The 23,853-nt window shown below is 41.0% G+C and overlaps 1 protein-coding gene across 2 annotated transcripts in view; it reads right to left on the bottom strand.

The window, feature by feature from the left end:
* The window catches only part of LARS2 (leucyl-tRNA synthetase 2, mitochondrial), a 349,131-nt gene that overhangs the window by 39,480 nt on the left and 285,798 nt on the right, over positions 1-23,853 (bottom strand). For both annotated transcript variants that reach the window (XM_073630436.1, XM_073630437.1), the window contains 4 exons: positions 22,102-22,205; positions 13,389-13,571; positions 9,111-9,280; positions 3,666-3,743 (listed from right to left, as the gene is read on the bottom strand). In XM_073630436.1, the coding sequence (XP_073486537.1) occupies positions 3,666-3,743; positions 9,111-9,280; positions 13,389-13,571; positions 22,102-22,205 (535 nt within the window). The remainder of the gene's footprint in view (positions 1-3,665; positions 3,744-9,110; positions 9,281-13,388; positions 13,572-22,101; positions 22,206-23,853) is intronic.

Here is a 23,853-nt window from a genome sequence, read left to right as displayed (position 1 = left end):
CAGAGAAACATGTTCCTTGCCTATCTGCAGTGTACATTCCAGGAGTGGAAAATTGGCAGGCAGATTTTCTGAACAGTTGTTGCCGGGAGAATGGTCTCTACATCCCGATGTCTTTTTGCGCATATGCCAAAGATGGGGTACGCCGGACATAGATCTATTGGCGTTCAGGTTCAACAAGAAGTCGGACAACTTTCTGGCGAGAACAAGGGATCCACTTGCACTCGGAGCAGATGCGCTAGTGATCCAGTGGAATCAGTTTTCACTGATTTATGAATTCCCTCCAGTTCAGCTGCTACCATGGCTGCTTCACAGGATCAGGTAAGAAGGGAAGCCGGTAATCCTAGTGCCCCCCGGTATGGCCCAGAAGACCCCGGTATGCAGGGATCGTGAGAATGGCAGTAGGGGAGTCTGACTATTCCAAATAGTTCGGACTTGCTGTCACAGGGACCGGTATTTCATCCTGCCTTACAAATGCTAAAATTAACAGTGTGGCTATTGAAGCCCACATTCTAAAAAAATCGGGGGCTTTCAGGTTCCGTAGTAACCACCCTGATTAATGCCAGAAAGCCAGCCTCCAGGACCATTTATTACAGGGTCTGGAAGGCCTACCTCACTTAGTGTGAAACCAAGGGTTGGCATCCTCATAAGTATGTCATAGGAAGAATTCTGGCCTTTCTACAATTAGGAGTAGAAATGAAGCTGGCCTTGAGTACAATCAAGGGTCAGATTTTGGCCTTGGCAGTGTTTTTCCAAAGGCCGATTGCTTCGCACTCTTTAGTCCGGGCATTCATACAAGGGGTAACTTGGATAACTCCGCTAGTTAGAATACCCTTGTGCCCATGGGATTTGAATCTGGTTTTGTCGTTGTTGCTAAGACAACCCTTTGAACCTATACGGAATATTCCTTTGATTCTTTTGACAAGGAAGGTGGTATTCCTAGTTGCAATAACCTCTGCAAGAAGAGAAACAGAATTGGCTGCTTTCTCCTGTAAAGAGCCATACTTAATCATTCACAAGGATAAGGTGGTGCTGCATCCGCACCCGACCTTTTTGCCAAAGGTAGTGTCTGTTTTTTATCTGAATCAAGATGTTTCCTTACCTTCCTTTTTCCCAGAACCTTGATCCTTGTTCTGCAGAGGAAAAATTATTACATTCTCTCGATGTAGTGAGAGCAATTAAAGCCTATCTGAAAGCGACTGCTCAGAAAACTGATGTTTTGTTTGTGTTGCCGGAAGGCCCTAGAAAGGGTCAGGCAGCATTGAAATCTACTGTTGCTATGTGGATTCATCAGGTGATTAGTCAGGCTTATGGCCTGAAAAGAAAGGTTCCTCCCTTTCAGATTAAAACGCACTCTACCTGGGCAGTCAGTGCTTCATGGGCAGTGCATCACCAAGCCTCTGTGGCTCAGGTTTGCAAGGCCGCTACTTGGTCGTCAGTACATACATTCACAACACCGCCTTCGGGCACAGTGTGCTGCAGGCAACAGTATAGGGTCTTCATGCCTGGCGGCGGCTATTTTTCCCCTCAGGTGGCATTGCTTTGGTACATCCCATATACTTATAACTATGGTTCTCTGTGTTCCCTGATGTACAATAAAGAAAATAGGATTTTTATAACAGCTTGCCTGTAAAATCCTTTTCTTGGAGTACATCACGGGACACAGAAGTCCCTCCCCTCTTACTGGGATATGTATATATTGCTTTGCTACAAAAACTGAGGTACTCCCTGTATGGGAGGGGTTATATAGGGAGGGGGATTTCCTGTTTCCTTTTTGGTTATACCAGTGTCCATTCACCTAAAGGTGGCCCATAACCCATATAGTTATTACTATGGTGCTCTATGTCCCGTGATGTACTCCAAGAAAAGGATTGTACAGGTAAGCTGTTACAAAAATCCTATTTTAGCAGTTTATATTTACTAAAGTAATTGCATTTCCATGTTCTGTGTACTGTGGGAGACCAGATATAGTAAATGCAGGGTCCTGGGTTTATTAACACTTTAAGAACAAACCTACAGAACTTGTTTGTAACCCGGGGACTGCCTGTATATTGCCACGTTCAAGACTAATCGTATCACATTTATGCCCATAGAACAAAGTATAATCTCTCAAAGTGGAACTGTATCCAACATATTATGCTAAGCTTAATTTGAATGCCGTTTCCCCTCACAGTTAAATGTTGCTGGCACTGTGAAATGTATGTGTTGCTCAAGCATTTTACACTATTGTACTGGGGCTAATGTCCTAGCAATGGTATAGGTGTGTGGCAAAGACTCCATAGCAATGGAATTCGTTCTTATGTTCTTTTACTCCCCCAAACTTTGAATTAAACAAAGTGACCAAGGGTAGACATACCAATTTGGGTCAGGTTGGCTATAGTTTTATTAGATGAGCTGCAGGTTTTTAGATTAATGATTTTTTTGATTTAAATAAAAAAAAAGCTAAAACAAAATTACCAAAGCTATTTTGTTTCTTTCAGATTCACAACACAACCTATTTTTGCAAGTAACTATAACAATAATTAGAGGATGCATAGTAAATCAACATCATTGTGTTATCACTGTCATTTCCAATACCAATCCATAGTAAAACCCCTTTTCAAGGTAAACAAGATGACTTATCACAATGGGACGGTAGAGGATTAGCCATCTCTGGCTCCACTGCACAGCTGGTTTTGCGGTCCCACGCACCTGGATCTGGGGGTGGTGAAGGGTCTGGATGGGAGACTTAGGTGATTATATCTGACTTTCCACAGTAGGGGGTATATCCTATTATGATTGGTTAGAGGTTACTGGGAGGGAGGAATAATTTGGGCCTGGAGTGGGGCTTTAAAATGAAACTGAAATCAAAAACTGAAGATTTGCTGTGCTAAAGGGGAACATCAAAAATGGTAACTGTGCCTAAACAGTACACTGAAAATGTGCCTTTTCTCTGAAATTCCTCATGAAATATAACAGTGTACTTCCTTGTATGCGAGGGTGCCTAGGCACTTCTATGCCTACAGTCTCATAGCTGTATATCTGCGGTGTGAAAATGAAGGCACTCCCTCTGACTGCTAGTCTCAGGAGATGTGGAGCGAGATTTGGTGATATCACTACTGTGCTGCTCACTGTCCTTCTGGCTTTAGGCTCTGACATGAGCAAGCAAAGCCCTGCATCTACCAAGATAGCCATATTCACACAGTGGCAAAGCACAGAACATGCCAAGGTAAGTCATAGGGGGAAAGATCAGCTTCAGGAAGAACACAGGCAATTCTGGTGACTAGTATGTTGCTTTCTGCCTGCATTTATTGGGCATAATTTCCACAGTACAGTTCCTCTTTAGCTGACGCTTAATACCGATTGTAATTGTTCTTATATAATGCATTTGGCATTGGCAATGCGGCTCAGATGCTACATAGACAACAAACTTTTCATTTGTATTGTAAAATAATGAACCACTTCCAGAAAACAAGAAAACATTGGCTAACAGTGAAAGTGCTACATATTTCCACTTTGTCTGTAAAATATGCAAAATTACTCAAAGCTGTCTCTTTCATGAACACAAAGCAGCAGCAGCAGCACAACGATCTATTCCACTCGTGTAAGATTGGCCAAGAGAAGAGGACTCCTCATAGTCATTATTAACAACCACGGGTCATAATTACACAAGCAGCAGATGCACTTACCAAGAGTATGTTGCTTAAACTCATTAGCTGGGAAATAGCTGCATTGAAAATGAAGTCCTCAGTGAAGTAGCTGGTTACCTTAGCAACACAAACAAAAAAAAATAGTTTTACAATTAATAGAAGTTAACAGTAATGGACTAATTCCTCAACATAAGTGTTTTTTTTTCCTGTCTGATTTTTAGGCTGCGCAAAACATTCTTTGGTTAGAGTGCAAAAGTAATGTGCAGTAACCTTGGGTTGCAAATAAATGTTAGGCTGGCCATACTAAAAGCAGATTTCATCCGGTTCCTGAACAGGCTGAAAATTCAAGCATGGTTCTGTTGGCACCCTCCCGCCAGACATACTTCCATCAGAAAATGCCCAGGAGAAAAAATGTCAATCAGATGCAGGCACTGTTCTGGCTCTTTGACAAGCCTGGAAGAGGTGCAGGCGATTAGCTGTGTTAGGCAGCCCCTATTGAAACCAATGGGAGCATGGCAGCTACCACAGCTAATTGCCACCACCCCCGCTGATTTTCTCTCATCTACGTGCTGTAAATGTGACATAACTCTATTTCATGCAGATGAAACTGACACAATGGAAGTTGTGTGCACCACACATGCACAGCAACAGTGTCTGACACCCACTGAAGTCCAAGGGGCATGTGTAAGACAGTGAGTCTTTATGGGTATGAAAATTTAGAGGCACACAGTGGGGAGGGCAGAAGAGACAATTAAAGAGCAGCACCGTTTTCACCAAGCACCAGATGCAGATGAGGCTGGAATTCTGCATTAATACAATACAAATAAATGGAAAAACAGGCATGTAAAAGGTGAAAGTCACATTAGACAATACAATAACTCAAAATAAAAAATACATAATGTTAGATGCAGTGATACATTATTGCTTACAATTTTGATATTCTATATAATGGAAACAGTACTTAGTAACAGAACAGAATGCTATGGCCAACACAGATAGCCTTTATCTCAAATACTTTTATACTTGAAGCCTATTATGCAGTATAGGAATGTGTGTGACAGCCAACCACTTTCTATGAGAAGGAAAAAACACACTATTGGGCAAACATGCAAATGGTTATATTAACAGTTTCTAAATACTTTGGTCAACCCCTGCCTATGTGTGTATAGAAGCAATGCTGCGTTAGGTATATTTTAAAATTAAACCTACAAGCAGTAATTTTCCAGCTGCCACATGACATTATGCTGTGTCACACAATGTATTCTGCAGTCCCCTGGAGTTTCCTGATTTGTTATTAAGGTTGCTTGTTTGCAATCAGCATGTAGCGGAATCTTACAATTTCACACACTCTAACAGAAATCTGGGGAAGTAAAAGTAAGAGACCTCACATTTTAAACATGCCAATTTAAAGATTAAGTTTAACAAAACTTTTATGCCAGTTTGGGATAGGGTTCAGCAACTAGCTTTTTACGTCTAATTCTCAGTGATCCCAAAGACCACTAAAGATTGCAGATCCACCCCTAGCATTGCTAGAAGTTATTAAGCTGAGCTCAAAAACATACAATGGAGCCATGGTTTTAATGTCAATTCTCTGTCATCAATCTAGCTGGGGACCACAAACGGTGCTGCTGTGGCATATGTGGCTAGAAGCAAACAAGTCCTCTAAAGGTAATGGAACTTTCAATCATTTAATGAACCTGGGGACAATATTGTTTAATTAATTACTTGACTGCCATTGAAGACAACAATGCATAACAGATTCAGAGTCCTTGTTTGAGCTGCTCCCACACTTTTTTTTACATCTAGACTCTATGTCACAAACTAGCAAAAATGATGCCTATGGCAAAACAACAAAGAACAGAATCATGAATCTCCTATGTAAAAAGCACAAATATGGAAATAGCTTTTACACTGAAGGAGAACTGAAAAAAATAAGGACAGAAATAACTTGGGGAAAAGAAGGAAAAAAAAAGAGGGGGCGTGAAAGGTTAGAGACAAAAGGGGAAGGTGTCAAAAGATATAACATTTCTTTGAGAATACAGCTCAGTAAGCATATCAAGAACAGGCAAGGTACAGGAGACAGGGCTGACAATCCGATACTTGGCTGACTATAGCCCTTAAATGAAACACTTTTGAGAGAGGTTTAATCATTTTTATGAAGCAACAGGATATAGGAAAAAGGTTTTTAGGGGATCAATATTTCTTCAGATCAATTATTCAAGGCAGATTTTATACAAACAAAGAAGAAGGATACCACATCATAGACTGACAAATGCCGATCTATAATATGTCATGCTGCACTATCCACTCCCACTATTACAGTATCTCACAAAAGTGAGTACACCCCTCACATTTTTGTAAATATTTTATTATATCTTTTCATGTGACAACACTGAAGAAATAAGACTTTGCTACAATGTAAAGTAGTGAGTGTACAGCTTGTATAACAGTGTAAATTTGCTGTCCCCTCAAAATATCTCAACACAGCCATTAATGTCTAAACCGCTGGCAACAAAACCCCTACGTGAAAATGTCCAAATTGGGCTCAACGTGTCAATATTTTGTGTGGCCACCATTATTTTCCAGCACTGCCTTAACCCTCTTGGGCATGGAGTTCACCAGAGCTTTACAGGTTGTCACTGTAGAGTCCACTTCCACTCCTCCATGTCGACATCATGGAGCTGGTGGATGTTATAGACCTTGCGCTCTTCCTCCTTCCATTTAAAGAAGCCCCACAGATGATCAATAGGGTTTAGGTCTGGAGACATGCTTGGCCAGTCCATCACCTTTACCTTCTTTAGCAAGGCAGTGGTCATCTTGGAGGTGTGTTTGGGGTCGTTATCATGATGGAATACTGCCCATTCACACCTGAGACCCTGTAACACTAACGCGTCACATGACATTGGGGAGGGAAAATGGCTAATTGGATCCAATTTGGACATTTTTACTTAGGGGTGTACTAACTTTTGTTGCCAAAGGTCTACACATTAATGGCTGTTTTTTGGATTATTTTGAGGGGACATCAAATTTACACTGTTATACAAACTGTACACTCATTACTTTACATTGTAGCAAAGTGTCATTTCTTCAGTGTTGTCATATGAAAAGATATAATACAATATTTACAAAAATGTGAGGGGTGTACTCAATTGAGATACTGTATGTGCAGCCATGTCCATTTGCTTGCTATTGGCTATAACAGCTAAGCAACCAGGGATAGTTTGCATCCAAAGTCTCTTATGCACAGGTGCTTCAATAAAAAAATTTTCACTGCTCTTTTTCATTATCTTAATTACTAAGACAAATTACAATGGAAATGGTGCATTTCAGAATGTTTTTCCATAAGAACCTAACTTTCTAGAAGGGTTGATGACAAATATAGATATGACATCAGGCTAATTGGAAAGGGGGGTTCGGTCCTGTACTATACTCCAAGATAATGAATTTACAGGTAATCCAAAATTCCTGTCTTAATCGTACAGTAAAGGACTTGTATTTTTAGATCATGGGACATATCCAAGCAATACAGTTCCTGATGAAGTTACAATAATAAATAACCAGGCAGAGTCTGGAATCCTATGACATCATCACGTCCCTAGAAACTGCACACGCATACCTGGAAGGAAGAAGCGGTGTGCATATGGTATCATTTAATGCGAGAGTGGTTTTATTATGTACTTGTGTTTATCCTGTAATAAAGATGTATTTATTGGGCACTGATTTTCTGTATGCCCTCTTGCATGACACCCTGAGGTTGAATTGGAAATTGGATGGTGTTATACACTGACATATATGGGGAATGATTTGAGGATTAACATGCGCCAGTTTCTTATTCAACTAAGGGGATCACATTATAAGGTGAGCAGATTACCACAAGTGGGTTCTTGGGAGAGGACCACTATCTGAATGTTGTGATCACCAACTGAACTTTGTGTGTATGGAGACATTGGTTGGCTCACATTCCTTGCAGACATTTTTGAATGTTGTTTTCACTTTATTTGTTCACTGAAGCACTTTAAAATGGTTTTGTTGGACTGTGAATATTTTGATGGACTTTATGTACTTTAATTCACTTCATTTTTTGTGAACACTATCTAATTATGTATTTTTTTATTAAGGCTTTTATATTCTTCTAATTATTTTGCAATTATTAATAATATCTTTTAAAGATAATGTACACAGCCGCTTTGGGTGGGTGTTTGTTTTTTACACGTGTTATGGTTACCACAGGTTTTACTGCTTTATTGTACCCAAACGATAATCTGAGGGGTGGGCAACCACACAACAAAACAGAACTGTCAACAGGCCCACAAGAAAACAAATGTTCAAGGACCCAAACAAAAATCACTCAGGTGACAACTTAAAGCACCTTGCAGCTGAACCCCGCAGACAGCCGATGACTCATTGGTTGTTAAGGATGCAGTGGCCGCCTGCTTAGCAACCATGTTGTTTACTGGCTGTTAGGGACGCCAACGGCCGCCCGCTCCTTAACAACAAGCTATTTACAGTTACTGTTAAGGACGCCTGCTACTGCCGGTGGTAAATTACCGCAGGCTTTCACTACTAAAATACCACATGACTTCATAAAAAAATGCATGCAGTATTTTAGTAGCTCTTTTTTGGGAATGACAAGAATTGTTTTGAAAAACAATGTGTGGTAGCTTGTTATACTCGGATGCGGTAAGATACAGCTTTGTGAATGAAGTTTAAAAATACCTATTTATTATGCAATAGTAATTTTATGCTTTTAATGTACAAAGAATCGGTTAAGGTAAATTTGGAACTGGATTGAGAAATTTTTGCTTTGTTACTTTGGCTGCACTACTTTGTGTTCCTTAAAGGAAACAAAGAAAGCTGTTATATTTCTTTTAAATTATTTATTAATCGATGGGGTCCAACTTTGCAATAACTTACAATATATGTTCACTGAAAACATACCATGATCCTTATTGGTCAGGGCTGAAGTGTGGGCCCAGTCCCCATTGAGGGGCAGTGAGCTGCAAAGAGGTTCAAAATTATCATGAAATCCCATTCACATCTTCTACAATTAAATAAAAAAAAGGGTCGATGTGGAAACTTCCCTTATCTGTATAAAATAATCTCTATCCTTAAAGCCTCTGCCCAAAAAAAAAAGAAGTGAATACATATACACTATGTACTGTACACAACTGTGACATTATAATGTGAAAGATTAAACACTCTTTAGCAGCGTCAGAGGTTGCCATGACCTTTTCTACTGGCCCATCACTATAATGACTGATTTTAATGGCCAGTAGAAGGGGGAAATCTGTATCTAGATACTAGCAGGAGCCTTGCAGAGTAGTGCACCAGGTTTAATAGATATCCTGGGGCACACCTGAAAAAGGATAAAAGGTACCTCTTGGCACTTGCACTGTATTCATATGTTCAATTTACTAATGTAATTTAAAGAGGTGTGACAAGGACTAAAGTGAAAGCCATTTTGGCCCATAGCGAACTGGTTACCTCAGAAACTATACAGTTCTTGTTTTGCCAAATTTTCTGGGCCTCTGCAATATCATTCCTATTAAGAAGCTTGGGATCAGGAACAACTGAAAGCTTTCGGGCTTCAATAAACTTGCTGGTTACAGCCCACACTCGAGCCTGCCATCTCTGTACCCCAGGTAATGCATCGGCTGTATGAACAAGGAAAAAAAAAAGTAAGAATTAAGTGCAAACAAACTGTATTATAATTTACTTTAAAACCTTAATTGGCACACCATTATATAGTAAAGCTTGTTGCCCTTTCCCACTGTTCCTGGGAGTTAAAAGGACTGGAAACTATTTAGAAAAGTAACGTACACAACCTGCTGGAGAAAATTCTGTACTGCAACTCATATATATAGATATACAGGGCTTTTTTTCTTAGAGAATAGGTGCAGGAACTGCCCCTTCTGAGCCACTTCTTATCTCCGCCCCCTACCCACCTCTGAGCACCGTTTCTTGGTTTCATCCCCTACCCACCTCTCAGTACTGCCCCTTTTAGAGAGTACAGAGCCAAGTATAATTGTGTGGTGCTAAGTAATGTGTATAGATTCACTCAAAAACAATAGGCCCCCCTAGCAACAATGGACATCCACAACAAAATACCACCCAGCAGCAACAACAGATCTCCCAGCAGCTAGCATCAATAGACTATCCAGCAGCCAGCAACAATAGACCCCTCCATCAATAGTAGATCTCATCCAGCAATAATTGACCCATCAGCAACAACAGACCACCACTCAAAAATAGATCCGCTCCAGCAACAGTGGACCCTCCAGCCCAGCACCCCTTCCCATTACATACATTCAGTGCTGGAGGTGCCAGAATTGCGTTCCCCCGCGTTCCCGCTGAAAAAATGCCCTGTAGATATATATACACACCGTACTGCTGTACCCACTTGGTCATAGAGCATTCTTTGGGTGGTATTTAATCACCACTGTTTTTTTATTTTTTATTATATAATTGAAAGTTAATAAAATAAAAATAAAATGTTTCCCTTAGTTTCTGCTATAAAACTTTGCACATAAATAATCATTCTTCATAAATTTAGGCCAAAATGTATTCTGCTATATTTCTTTGGTAAAAGAACAGAAACAAGTGAATATTATTTAGTCTGTGTGAAAGTTATTTTATTTATTTATTTTATTTATTTCAGGTACTTATATAGCGCCATCAATTTACGCAGCGCTTTACATATACATTGTACATTCACATCAGTCCCTGCCCTCAAGGAGCTTACAATCTAAGGTCCCTAACTCACATTAATACATACTAGGGACAATTTAGACAGGATCCAATTAACCTAGCAGCAGGTCTTTGGAGTGTGGGAGGAAACCCACACAGGCACAAGGAGAACATGCAAACTCCGGGCAGGTAGTGTCGTGGTTGGATTCGAACCAGTGACCCTTCTTACTGCTAGGCAAAAGTGCTATCCACTACACCACTATAGAGTCTACAAACTATGGTATACATTTGAAATGTATCAACCATGATGTTTTGACTGCCCATCTCATTTCCTGAGGCCCCAGAATGACAAGACAGTACAAACACCTCCAAAAAAAATTTGTAAAATTAAAAAAGTAAATAATGTATTTATCGGCGTATAACACGCAGCTGGCTCTCCACTGCATATGCATGAGGCAGAGCAGCGCCACTGAACTGGTTTTGCAGCCTCCTAGGATGTATGATATGTCTCAGGAGGTTGCAGGTGGGCAAAAAAATCAAAAATTGTTGGAGGAGGGTGGGGCGGGGAGAGAGGAGTATGAGTGGTGCTTTTTTTTAAAGTGAAGGTCCACTTTAACCACTCGCTGACAACTCCTATAGCAATTTTACTGTGTCGGATCACATATATATATATATATATATATATATGTGATCCTGCACTTCCGCCTGCAGGGGGTGTGCCCACACTGCCGCTGGTGGGCCGCTTATGCTACGGTTATTTACAGCAGAAGCCGATCTGCAGGTGCCGGGCACTTGATGTCCGCTGGCACCCGCCATCCATTGGGCAGAGACACAGAATGGAGCTCTGCCTATGTAAACGAGGCAGAGCTCTGTTCTGATAGGGGGGGAAGGGATGGATTGTGTGTTCCTGCAAAGCAGGGACTAAAATCCATCTCTTTCCCTAGTAAAAGCAGCATATACAGTACACAAATACACTGGCTAGGCACACAGTTAACCCTGTGATCGCCCTAGATGTTTAACCCCTTTACAGCCAGTGTAATTAGTACAGTGACAGTGCATATTTTTTAGCACTGATCACTGTATAAGTGTCACTTGTTCCCGCAAAGTGTCAGCTAGCGTCCGATTGCCCACCGCAATATCGCAGTCCTGCTAGAAGTTTCTGATCGGCACTATTACTAGTATAGAAAAATAAAAATTCCATAATTATATACCACAGTTTATAGACGGTATAAAGTATGTGTAAACCAATCAATATACACTTATTTGGATTTTTTTTTTTTTTTTACCAAAAACGTAGCAGAATTCATATTGGCCTACATTTATAAAGAAATTTGATTTTTAAAATGTTTTTATTGGATATGTTTTATAACAGAAAGTAAAAAATATTGTTTTGTTTTTTTTTTTCAAAATTGTCTTTTTTTATTGATAGCACAACAAAATAAAAAAAACGCAGTGGTGATCAGATACCTCCAAAAGAAAGCTGTATTTGTTGGAAAAAAAAATTACAAATTCTGTTCCGGTGCAGTGTTGCATGTTCGCGCAATTGTCAGTTAAAGTAACGCAGTGCCGTATCGCAAGAAGTGGCCTGGTCATGAAGGGGGGGGGGTAAATCTTCCGGAGGTCAAGTGGTTAATTAGAGCATGACAAGTGTATAATGTGGCAGCCTACCGTTTTATTGATAAACCTGATCTTAAAAGGATAGACTTTCTTCAGGTCTAAATATCATGTACTTTGGGAACAGGCAACATCTGTCAAAATCACCAAGAATGAAAGCTCTCCCTTGAGAGTTCGGAACAGCTAAAAACAACCACTGCTAATCAGGGATTCATCAGATGGATGCTTTTCACTTGTGGAACGAAGGAAGATTTTGTGTTTCCATAACCATAAACTTTGAGATCAGGTCATGAATATTTCAGGCTTAGAACAGATGTCAGGTAGTTATAAAGCCCCACACAGTATGTAATCATAAAATCTGAGCAGGTTTACTACACAAATTTATTTCCTTTTTCCATTAAATACTTTATCTGCTCAAAAATACAGACCTCTGGTCAGCACAATGTGAGCAGAATGCTGTAATTAGTTCATACATCCATTACAAAGTTTAATGATTATTGTTAACAATCCCTGATATTGTTGTGCTGAACTGGTAATTGGAAACTAAATTCATCTAATTTTTTTAAAGGTAAAAAACAAAAGATAATGTTAAAAAGATTGTAAAGGTTCATTTTTTTAAAAATAACAAACATGTCATACCTGCCTGCTCTGTGCAAGAGTTTTGCACAGAGCGGCCCCCGATCCTCCTTTTCTGGGGGTCCCCTGGCGGCGCTCTTCCTCTTCCACGAGTGCCCCCATGGAGAGCTGATTTCCATGGGTGCACCCGTGCGGGAGTGCCCCCGAGTCCTGCTGCTGCGTACGTTGACACAGACAGCAGGACTCGGCCCTGCCCCCAGCTCCCGTGTCACTGGATTTGATTGACAGCAGCAAGATCCAATGGCTCCTGCTGCTATCAATCTATCCAATGAGGACCCGAGACAGCGGCTGGAGCTGCTGGGCTTGTGCTTGTCACTGGAACGATTGAGTTCAGGTAAGAAAAAGGGGGGCTCTGGGGGGCAGCTAAAGCACAGAAGATTTTTCACCTATATGCACAGAATGCATAAAGGTTAAAAATCCTGAAACTTTACAACTCCCTTTGAAATCTCCACAATTTTAATATCTGGTATTATCACCTTCCCTCTGCAATGTAACATTTTGTTTTCTTTATTACGCTCAGCATAAAAATCCTGTTATAGTAAATGCTTTGGCTGTACTTCTGCCCCTTGACAACACCAGCACTACAGCTATAATTTTCACCAATTAGTCTTGTGTTTCCATAGCTGTGCAAGCTTGCCAACTCAAAAAACATAGCCTGTGATGACAGTGAAGTTGTACGTGTCATTACGGTGAAGGACTCAAAGTATTAAAACCATACAGCCAGGCAAATAGTATGCTCAAAAGGAAGCCAGCAATAGCAGCCCCCACATTTCTGAGTAAGGTTGTTTTATAGACAGCTCCCGTGTGTTTAAAGCAGTTACTTACTCTTAACATCCCATAATATATCTTGCTCTGGAGGGGCAGCAAATAAGAGATATAGGCGAGTGGTGTCAATGCCATGCTTCTCCACCATTTCCTCAGGATCCACTCCATTGTGCTTGGATTTGCTCATCTTCTCCCATGTTACTTGCAACTTCTCTCCAGTGTCAGCATGAACTGGTTCAGCTCCTTTATACACATTAAAATACATTAGGTTGGTTTGAAATGCTTTCAGGATCACATTGATAAAAACAAGACTAGGATATGAAGTGTTTTAATAAACCTACACTGAATGCATCTAACAGTATTAGCAATAATACACTGAGAATATCACGATGTCCTTTTTCTGTTGGCTCATTTCAAGAGTATAAAAGATATTCAGATGAATAGGCATAATTATATATAAGTGTCAAAAGAATAAGGCTAGTTTTATCTCAGAAATGAGGTACACGAATAACCAGGGTGACACCTCCAGTTTACTTTGACAACATGTAAAAAAATAATGCTGCTCAAATGCCTCCTGTTCATCCTTCCATTGTTTTTTTTTCCCCATAGTGGCCCCTCTGGGAGCACGCCACAACAAGGAAAAGTCACAATAGCAAATTTAGGGGGCGCACACCATATGGATCAACCACTAAGACTAAGCCCAATGAGGGTGAAACTCATCAGCGGGATGTGGCCCAGATGTGTACGTATGACTGTGAGTTAGGGACCTTAGATTGCAAATTCCTTGAGGGCAGGGGCTGTTGTGAATGTGCAATATATTTGTGAAGTGCTGTGTAAACTGTTGGTGCTATATAAGTACCTGTAACAAATAAAATAAAGATGAGGGAACTGTAGCTGAAGCCTCTTTTTGTTTACCAGCAGATATGATTGATCCACGTGGTGTGCGCCATCTAATTTTGCTATTATGACACCTCCAATTTACTTGCTGCAGGCAACCATTAAAGTTTTGAGTGACGTGAGTAACAGGCCTCACACAAATGCCCTCCCCTCTGGCATCAGTAACAAATCCACCCTTCCATGTTTTAGTCTGCACATTCTGCCCAGGGCCACCATAATGGTAGTCACCATCTCGAAATTCACTTCTAGATGGACTGCTGTTTGCAAAAAACAATTTGCAGTCATTCTGGGCAGACTGTTTGTGCAGGGGTAATTATAAAGCCACCCGTCTTTTAAGATCCATGTAGATGATGCAGTGGAACAAGCTATGGGTGAAGTACAGCTCCACAGAAGCGTAATGTCCAACACAGTCTCCGGAAAATTGGCAGAATATGACAGTCTTAGCTGCGCAGCAAGGACCTATGACTCTTTTCTGAGGGACAGAAGATTCAGGCCATATTGAAGCCCAACTGCCATTCTACAGAGCGCACAACATGCCATGTTCATGGGACACACTCAACTTTGGGTTAGCAATCAATCTGGTTACCCTCAATTTATTATTCTTGGCACCAGAGTCTGCAAACTGATCCCCACACATAATGTGTTCACCTGTGCCCCTACTACAAAGACAAAGAATTATACTAGTAAAATACCATACAGGTTGGTACTCCACTATTAACAGTTTTAATTTGTCTTATTGATTTTTTTATGTTTAGTCTGTATAAAACAAAAGCAATGATATGCACAGGTATTGCTCTGCCATTAGTTTATGCACTTGCTGTCACCATCTTTGCACTTAACCACTTGCCGACCGCCCTATAGCAGATTTACTGCTACAGGGCGGACATTCTGTGCAGAATCACGTATATATACGTGATTTTGCACCTCCGGGTAGGGGGCGTGCCGCTTCAGTTGTGATTAGTCACAGCAGAAGCTGATCAGCAGGTGCTGGCCAATGGATGTCCGCCGACACCCGGGGATCGCTGAAGAGACACACTGGACTGAGCTCTGCATATATAAACAATACAGAGCTCCGTCCTGTCAGTGGGGATGTCCTGGATTTTGTTTCCCTGCTAAGCAGGGAATAAAATCCAACAAAACCCTCAGTAAAAACAGCACACTGTGTACACAAAATCACTGGCTAGGCACACATTTAACCCTTTGATTGCCCTAGATGTTTAACCCCTTCCCAGCCAGTGTCATTAGTACAGTGACAATGCATATTTTTAGCACTGATCACTGTATTAGTGTCACTGGTTCCCACAAGGTGTCAAATTGTCCGCCGCAATATCACAGTCCCGCTTTAAGTCACTAATCGCCGCCATTATGAGTATAAAAAAGATAAAAAATAATTCCAGTATATATACCATAGTTTGTAGATGCGCAAACCAATCAATATACGCTTACCAAAAACATGTAGCAGAATACATATTGGCCTAAATTTATGAAGAATTTTGATTTCTAAAATTATTTTATTGTACATATTTTATAGGAGAAAGTAAGAAATATGTATATATATTTTTTTAAATTGACAGTATTTGTTTTGTTTATAGCGCAAAAAATAAAAAACCCAGTGGTGATCAAATACCACCAAAGGAAAGATCTATTTGTGGGGAAAAAAATTACATAAATTTAATCTATGTACAGCTTTGCACGACTGCGCAATTGTCAGTTAAAAATAACGCAGTGACGTATCGCAAAAAATGGCCTGATCATGAAGGGGGGTAAACCTTCCAGAACTACAGTGGTTAAAGAAAAAACTTTCCTTCCACTTGAATTTTGCTTTGGTATATTACTGATCTTTATTATTTATATCATGCAATGAAAGTTTGTTTTCTTGAAATAAACTTGAAGGGTTATGAATTGGTGTATTAATGAAGTTTATTTTTCAATGTATAACATGTATTTGCATATTATACATTGTTTGCACAAGCACTTTGTATGTATTGTTCATTTTGCACATGGATAATTTTATCTTATGCATAAAGTAAAGTATATTAGTAATGTAACCATGAGCCGGGTCTTTTACTTGCAAGGAGAAAACGTAATTTCCTATACATATACAGTATGTATCCATTCCTAGGAGGACCACTAGTCAGTTCTAATTCATTTTTATCACAATTATGGAATTTTTTTGTAGTCACATTTTGTAATGAAAAAATGTAAGCCTAACCATTTTTTTGTTAGGCTTGTCTAACTTTCAGTTACTATATGCACTGAGACTATTTATTAGCACACCATAAATCTGAAGATAGACAACCTTTTTCTGGAGGGGATGAGAAGTGCACAAAATATTTTTCAAATTAGCCGAATTCTCATTCCAAGTGTAAGAGTGCATTTAATTAACTTTCCTCTCTAAAACAATTTCCTGTATTTCTCATTAGACCAGAGTACCTTAATGGTTTCACATTTAAGTATGGCAAATAGGGGCTCTGTTCCATCAGATACAGTATTCATCTCTGTCATCCTAGCTGTAATCATATTCATTTTATACAGAGAGAACATTTACACTTATGTCAACCTTAAAGTGTTACTAAACCCACAACAGTAAAATCAGTCTGTATATGCAGTAAAGCATGCTTGTTATACTCCCTGTGGAATCTAAGGGGTTAATCCTCTACACTGTGTAAAAAGGCTGTTTGATCCTGTCTTCTCTGATACTTCCCTCCTTTCACTGCCCCTTGATAATTTCCTGATAACACAGAGCCTATGGAGTCGGGCTGCACATGCTCAGTTTGGTGTGTATTGCTAGAGATTGTTTTTTCTCTTGTGCATGTGATCAGCACAGGGCCAATTAGCACTGACCAGACAGAGAGTCAGGGTTTTGCAGCCTCATAGGATAGCTAGAAAACTCCTCCTATAAGCTTTAACCAATGCTTGGCTGGACACTGATAGAAGTCAGAAAACTGCTCTAACTGCAGATGAGAAAAGGTATTTAGCAGTTTATATTTACTAAAATAATTGCATTTCCATGTTCTGCGTACTGTGGGAGACAAAATATAGTGAATGCAGGGTCCTGGGTTTAGTAACACTTTAAAGGCTAATTCACACCAGGAATCGTGCAGGGATGCACTTGTGTTTCTGTGTGATTTGATTGCAGCACATTGTACCAAAAGTAGTGCATGCACTACTTTTAAAAACGCACTGCAACCGGATCACATGGTACTTTGGTACCATGTGATCTGGTGGAGGCAAACACACTGTGTTTTTCAGGTGTCGTCAACTTTGCACTGACACCTACTGCAGATCACAGACACAGGGAGTTTTAAACATGATGCAGGAAAAGTGCCCTGAACGTGGGTTTCCAGCACCATATTCCAGTGTGAACTGGGACTAAGTCCTCATACACACAAGACATTTTTTTACTCCCCTGGACGACTCTGTTCCAGGGGAGAAAAAAGCAGTTAAAAAAAAACGTGCCTAAAGCTACGTTTTGCAAAAGTGTTTAGATGCATCAAGTCTTTAGGCATTCATTCCTTCCACTGGCCAAAATATTAATTTATTCTTGCCATTGGAAGGATCGGACACTCAAGCATTTTTTCTGCCTCTAAATGCACCATATAGGTGTGTTAAGAGGCTGAAAAGAATCAAACACCTGTAAAAGGAGCATTTTTGTATGTCCTGTGTGCATGAGGCCTAACAGGGAGAGAAACAAAAATAACTGATATCAAAGGGAACTTGTCAGGGCAGAAAAGTGAGCTGCCAATGCTGACTTTGAAGGTCAATTTTGTGGAGGTGTCATCTTTATCCTTGTACATATCAAGTGCTTGAAATTTTTATCATTTTTATCATTTTATTATTTTATTATTATTTTATTATTTTAACACAAATAGAGCATTCTTTTGGTGGTAATTTAAAAAAAATAAATAAAAAAGACCAAAAATGTTGAAAAAAAAAAAAAGTTTTTGTTAGTTTCTGTCAATTTTTTTTTGTAAATAAGTAATTTTTCTCCTTCACTGATGGGCACTGATAGGCTGCATTGATGGGCACTGATGAGGCAGCACCGATGAAGTGGCACTGATGAGGAGACAATAATATGCAGCACTGATGGGCACTAATAGGCAGGACTGATAAGCACCAATAGGCGGCACTGATAGGCAGCACTTATGGGCTATGATAGGTGGCACGGATAGGCGGCACTGATGGGCACTGACAGGCAGCACTTACTTGCATCGCTGATGGGCACATATTGGCATCACAGATGGGCACAGACTGGCATCACTGCTGGGCACTATTGGGGCTGCACTGATCATCAGAGCACTGAATATCAGTGCTCTGATTATCTGTACAGGTCTCCTCTGTGGGGAGATGCAGCGAGGAGAGTCAATAAATGACATTTCCTTGTTTACATGCAATCAGCTGTGATGGGACGCCGCTGATCATATGGGTAAAGAGCTGCATCATCGGCTCTTTACTGGGATCAGGGGTTGCGCCGTGTCCCACCGACACAGCGAGCCCATGATCGCCACGTGGTGAGACTGGGGCGATGTCCCCCCAGAACAATGGCGCATCCTGTCCACTGTCATTTGTCTATATGGCAGGAGGGAGGTAGTCAAGGTGGAACTTCAGTCAGGAAAAAAAGTCCTGCTAGATCACCTCAGGCTCCTTTTACAGGTATACTGTAGCTATGTAAAACAAAAATGAGTGCCTACTGTATACTGTGTAAAATCCAGTAATTCACTGTCTTACCCTGCTCTGCACATGCTCAGCTCTCTATTTTTTTAGGCACTGCTGAATATGTAGCGGTCAATCTGCTGACAGCCTTAAAGTGGAATTAAACCCTCCTATCCTTTACTGTGAAGGAAGCTACTCCTATCTGATCTGCAATTGCCATGGAGGTGAACATGTGATCAGTTATGACACCAGCCATTTGATGGTTTTGTCAGTTTGCTTGAGGACACAAGCAAATGTGACAATTAGCAATCTTGGCATTCCAGGAATGTAACTGTCTTTTGAAACTGTTAAATTGATGGGTTTAGCTCTACTTTGTCATTTACTGCTGTTCTGGGGCTCTGGGCTTCTGCAAAATGGCAGCCTCCAGCAAGAAGAAACAGGAGCAATGCTGGAAGCAATTTATAGCACATACTAATTTTGGTAGCATAATTATTAATGTAGAATATATGCTCCTTGCTAAAGAACTTTATTTTTTATCAAGTAGTAATGGGTAAAGTTCCGCTTTAAGATAATAACTTGTATCCGGGCAGTATATTGGTGCAGGATTCAGACCAATCAGTAAAGACCTGTTAGAGGTTATGACTAGAAGTAATGTACGAAAAATATCTGCAAAGCTTACAAAAACCAAATACATTCCAGCAATAAAAAAGGGTTCTGGACTGAAAGCAGACATGACACCTGAGCAAAAAAATAAAATAAAGTCAACTGTTTGAAGCTAAATATCTTAAACAGTAACAAGCTTTGTGCTGCCAGTAATGGACGGCACCCAGAAACACTGATGACTTTTGTGGTAAACTGCCAGAAAATCACTCTTTCATTCTCTTTTTAACAAACATTACAAGTTCTGCTATGGTTACATTATGACAAACAGACAGAAGCATAGCATAGATACAGTATAAGAGAAGGGTCACTGTCCTTGCGGTTTAACTGATAGTGTGCTTGACAAAAATTCATCACATCAAAAAGCGTTACATCTATGGCTTCCCACAGGTCTTGTCTGTTAAAGATAAAACGTTAACTGCAAAACTGTGTTTGTAGAGGCTGACAAGTGATAGGCTTAGACAGTATGACAGTGAGGGTTGCCTTGTATGTACTTTGTGCCGGGACATAGCTAGGATTTTGTTTTTTGAAGTTTTGAACCATTTATTTTTGGAGCACTGTATAGCACCTGTATATAACCTTGTAAATAACACAAACAATTACACCACTGTTTGTCACTACATAACTGGACTAGTATCTATGCCTTAAAGAGTTACTAGCCCCAGGAAGCTTTATACCCGCTATCTATCCCCAGCTCACATATGTGGGTAGTGTTAGCAAGAAACTGCTATTTAAAGAGCCAGTACATGTTGATCATAAAACAGTTGGTGATGTCTAATGCTGCACAATAGCAAACACTACACTGCACCGCGGGAACAAGTGCAGGTGCTGTACAAACAGATTAATGCTGTACAAGAACAAACACAGATGCTCTTTAACCACTTGCCTACAGGGCACTTTTACGCCCTTCCTGCCCAGGCCAATTTTCAGATTTCAGCGCTGTCGCTTTTTGAATGACAATTGCTTGGTCACCCATATGAAAGTATTATCATTTGTTTCACACAAATAGAGCTTTCTTTTGGTGGTATTTAAAGCGGGGGTCCACCTAAACCGGCAAAAAAAAAAAATATTAAAAGCCAGCAGCTACAAATACTGCAGCTGCTGACTTTTAATAAATGGCCACTTACCTGTCCCAGGGTCCAGCGATATCGGCAGGCGACGCCGAGAATCCGCTCGGTTCCCGGCAGCTGCCGCCGCCATCCTAGGTGAGGGAATCAGGAAGTGAAGCGTTGCGGCTTCACTTCCCGGTTCCCTACTGCGCATGCGCGAGTCACGCTGCGCATCGTAACTGGTCCCGGCTATCTCCTGGGAGCTGTGTGTTTCCCAGGAGACAGCGCGGAGGGACAGGAAGAGGCATAGACTCCCATGGGAGTCTATGCCGGAAGTGGGTGCAAATACGTGTCTTAGACAGGTATCTGCACCCCCCTCCCCCCTGAAAGGTGCCAAATGTGACACTGGAGGGGGGGAGGGTTCCGAAAAGCGGAAGTTCCATTTTTGTGTGGAACGCCGCTTTAATCACCACTGGGTTGTTTATTTTTTGGTAATCAAACAAAAAAGTCAGAATTTTTTTTTCTTTTTTTTTTAAGTTTTTCATACTTTAATATAAAATTTTGCAAACAGGTAATTTTTCTCCTTCACTGATGTGCGCTGATGAGGCTGCACTGATGAGGCAGTACTGGTGGGCACTAATAGGCTGCAATGATAGGTGGCACTGATTGGCAGCACAGGTGGCACTGTTGGGACTGCACTGATAATCAGGACATTGATAATCAGTGTAGATGTCCCTTTCACACAAGCTAGTTATTGGCTCTCCTCTCCTCACGCTGTCAGCATGAGAAAAGGAATGCTGATAACCGGCTTGTGTTTACATTCATTCATTCATTGGACACAGCTGATCACGTGGTAAAGGGCCGCTGTGATTGGCCCTTTACCCTGATCTGTAATCAGCTGTGTCCTAAGGACGCAGCAGTCACAGAGTGCGCTGCCCACTCACCGCAGGGGGCGTGCGGGCAGAGCGATCACGGGAGGATGTCCATGGACTCCCTCCCAGCAAGGTAAGCATACGCAGTAGCTGTCTTTCGGCTATAGAGTGGGCGAGAACTGGTTAAAAAGTTAGCAAGTGCTGAGGAAACAGACAGAAAAGCATTGACAAAGGTGGTGCAAACCCTTGCACAGAAGTCTCTTACAGAAGCCACAGATGTTCTCGGCAGCTTTTCAGTCATCCATATACGTCACTATATGTACAAGTTGACTGCTGATGATGACCCAGAGGCCTTTCTGATTACATTTGAAAACATTGCCAACAGGGAAGGCTGGCCTAAAACATAGTGAGCAGGACTGGTTTCCCCCTTTACTAACCCCAAGGAGCATTATTCATTTTATCTATCCCCAAAACGGATTAATAAATTAATAGGCAGGTTTATTGCAAGCAAAGCCAAAAATTAGGAGAGCTCCATGACCTTTATGAAGACAATCTGCTGCCTAAACATAAGATGATTATGTCATGTCTCATTTTCTGTTGATAGGCAAAACATTTACTCAAGATTTTTAGTCAGACAATTACCACGAAGATCAACTTCATTTCTCTTCAAATATCTTCCTGAGGATGTGACTGTAAATGTTTGTCCTTTGATGAGGCCTTGTACCAAGAGTTTCTTGAAGGGTTCCCTGTAACAAGAAATAGGAACATTAAGAAATCAATACCGCATAGAGGTGCTCAGTTACTAAGGCTAAATGCAAGCAGAGCTCTCATACATTTCAATGAATTCCATAAGATGAATGCTACACAATCCACTTTACCCTGACCTGTATGTTTTGTTTTTAAACTGCAAACTTTGTACATAAAAGTGCTTCTCTAATTTAATGTGTGTGCTGTGAATTGATACAGCACAGTATAACATTTATTCGACTTTGGTAGCAACTGAAAAATCTGTCCCAAGAAACTCAACCTGTAAGGACAAGATAGACTAAAGAATATTAAATAAGCAGGAATGGGGGGAATTTTGGGCTATACTTCTCATGTGGGTCACAGGAGTGCAGTTCTTCTGAAATCCTGTGACCCAGCTTGCTGTTGGCTGACGTCAGAGAACTGGTCCAGGCTATAAAATGATCCTGACCATATGGTCAGGATCCACCCAAAAGCCTGGAACAGCAGCTGACTCAGCCTCTCAGTGAGCCGCTGAGAGCCTGAGCCAACCGCTCCTACCTCCCCAAGGCCCAGCATCCAGTGAGCGCTGGAACAGGAGAGAGCTAAAGACTGACAGTTTCCAGCTCACTGCAGGCTGAAGACAGAGAACTGAGCGATCAGCGACGTTTGATAGCTCAGTTCTTGGTCTTAGAGGCAGTGGGGGACAGCTGTAGCTGGGATCAGTGCTGCAGCCATCTAGGTGAGTACGATTTTTTGTTTTTCTGATTCCTATACTTCTCTTTTAACTCTTTTCCTGCTAAGGATGTGTGGCTTATGTTCAAACAGACCTACTTTCACCTGGGCAGCTCAGCAAAGGGCTGTACACACCGGCAAAATATTGGGCAGCATTGGTCGGTTCAATATAAATCGGCTGACATTCGGCCTATGTGTACAGCCCTTTACTGAGCTTGCCAGATGAAAGAAGGTCTGTTTGAACATAAGCCTTACATCCTTGGCAGGGAAAGACAAAGGAGCATCACTGAAAAAGGTTTGCCTATAAGCACTCTCAGTTAATGGTTGAGAGCGCTGACTGGTGTGTTCTGGAGGGGGGCCGTCCCCCTGTCTAAACACAATAGCTCAGCAGGGGAGATCACTTTACTAACATTGCATAGTTAGTATAGTGGCTCATCCTGAGCTCTTCACAGCTGGGCAGCTCAGCAAAGGGCTGTACACACCAGCAAAATATTGGGCAGCATCGGTCGGTTCAATATAAATCAGCTGACATTCGGCCTGTGTGTACGGCCCTTTACTGAGCTGGCCAGATGAAAGCAGGTCTGTTTGAACATAAGCCTTACATTCTTGGCAGGGAAAGACAAAGAAGCATCACTGAAATAGCTTTGCTGATCAGCACTCTCAGTCAATGGCTGAGAGCGCTGACTGGTGTGTTCTGGAGGGGGGCCGTCCCCCTGTCTGAACACAATAGCTCAGCAGGGGAGATCGCTTTACTAACATTGCATAGTTAGTACAGCGGCTCATCCTGAGCGCTTCAGTTTTTTTTCGTTCAGTCCACTGGATTGAACGAAAAAAAATGAATAGTGTGTACCAGGCTTTAGCCTTTTGTCCTCTACATTCCCTTCTGCTATAATCATGAAATAATAACCCAAGTGTTTCCTAGATTCTCCTGATTTA

This window comes from Aquarana catesbeiana, linkage group LG05 (genome assembly GCF_042186555.1).
Source record: "Aquarana catesbeiana isolate 2022-GZ linkage group LG05, ASM4218655v1, whole genome shotgun sequence".
In the NCBI taxonomy this organism is placed as follows: Eukaryota; Metazoa; Chordata; class Amphibia; order Anura; family Ranidae; genus Aquarana; species Aquarana catesbeiana.
The sequence above is the reverse complement of the archived record's forward strand: the minus strand, read 5'-3'. Positions and strand labels throughout refer to the sequence as shown.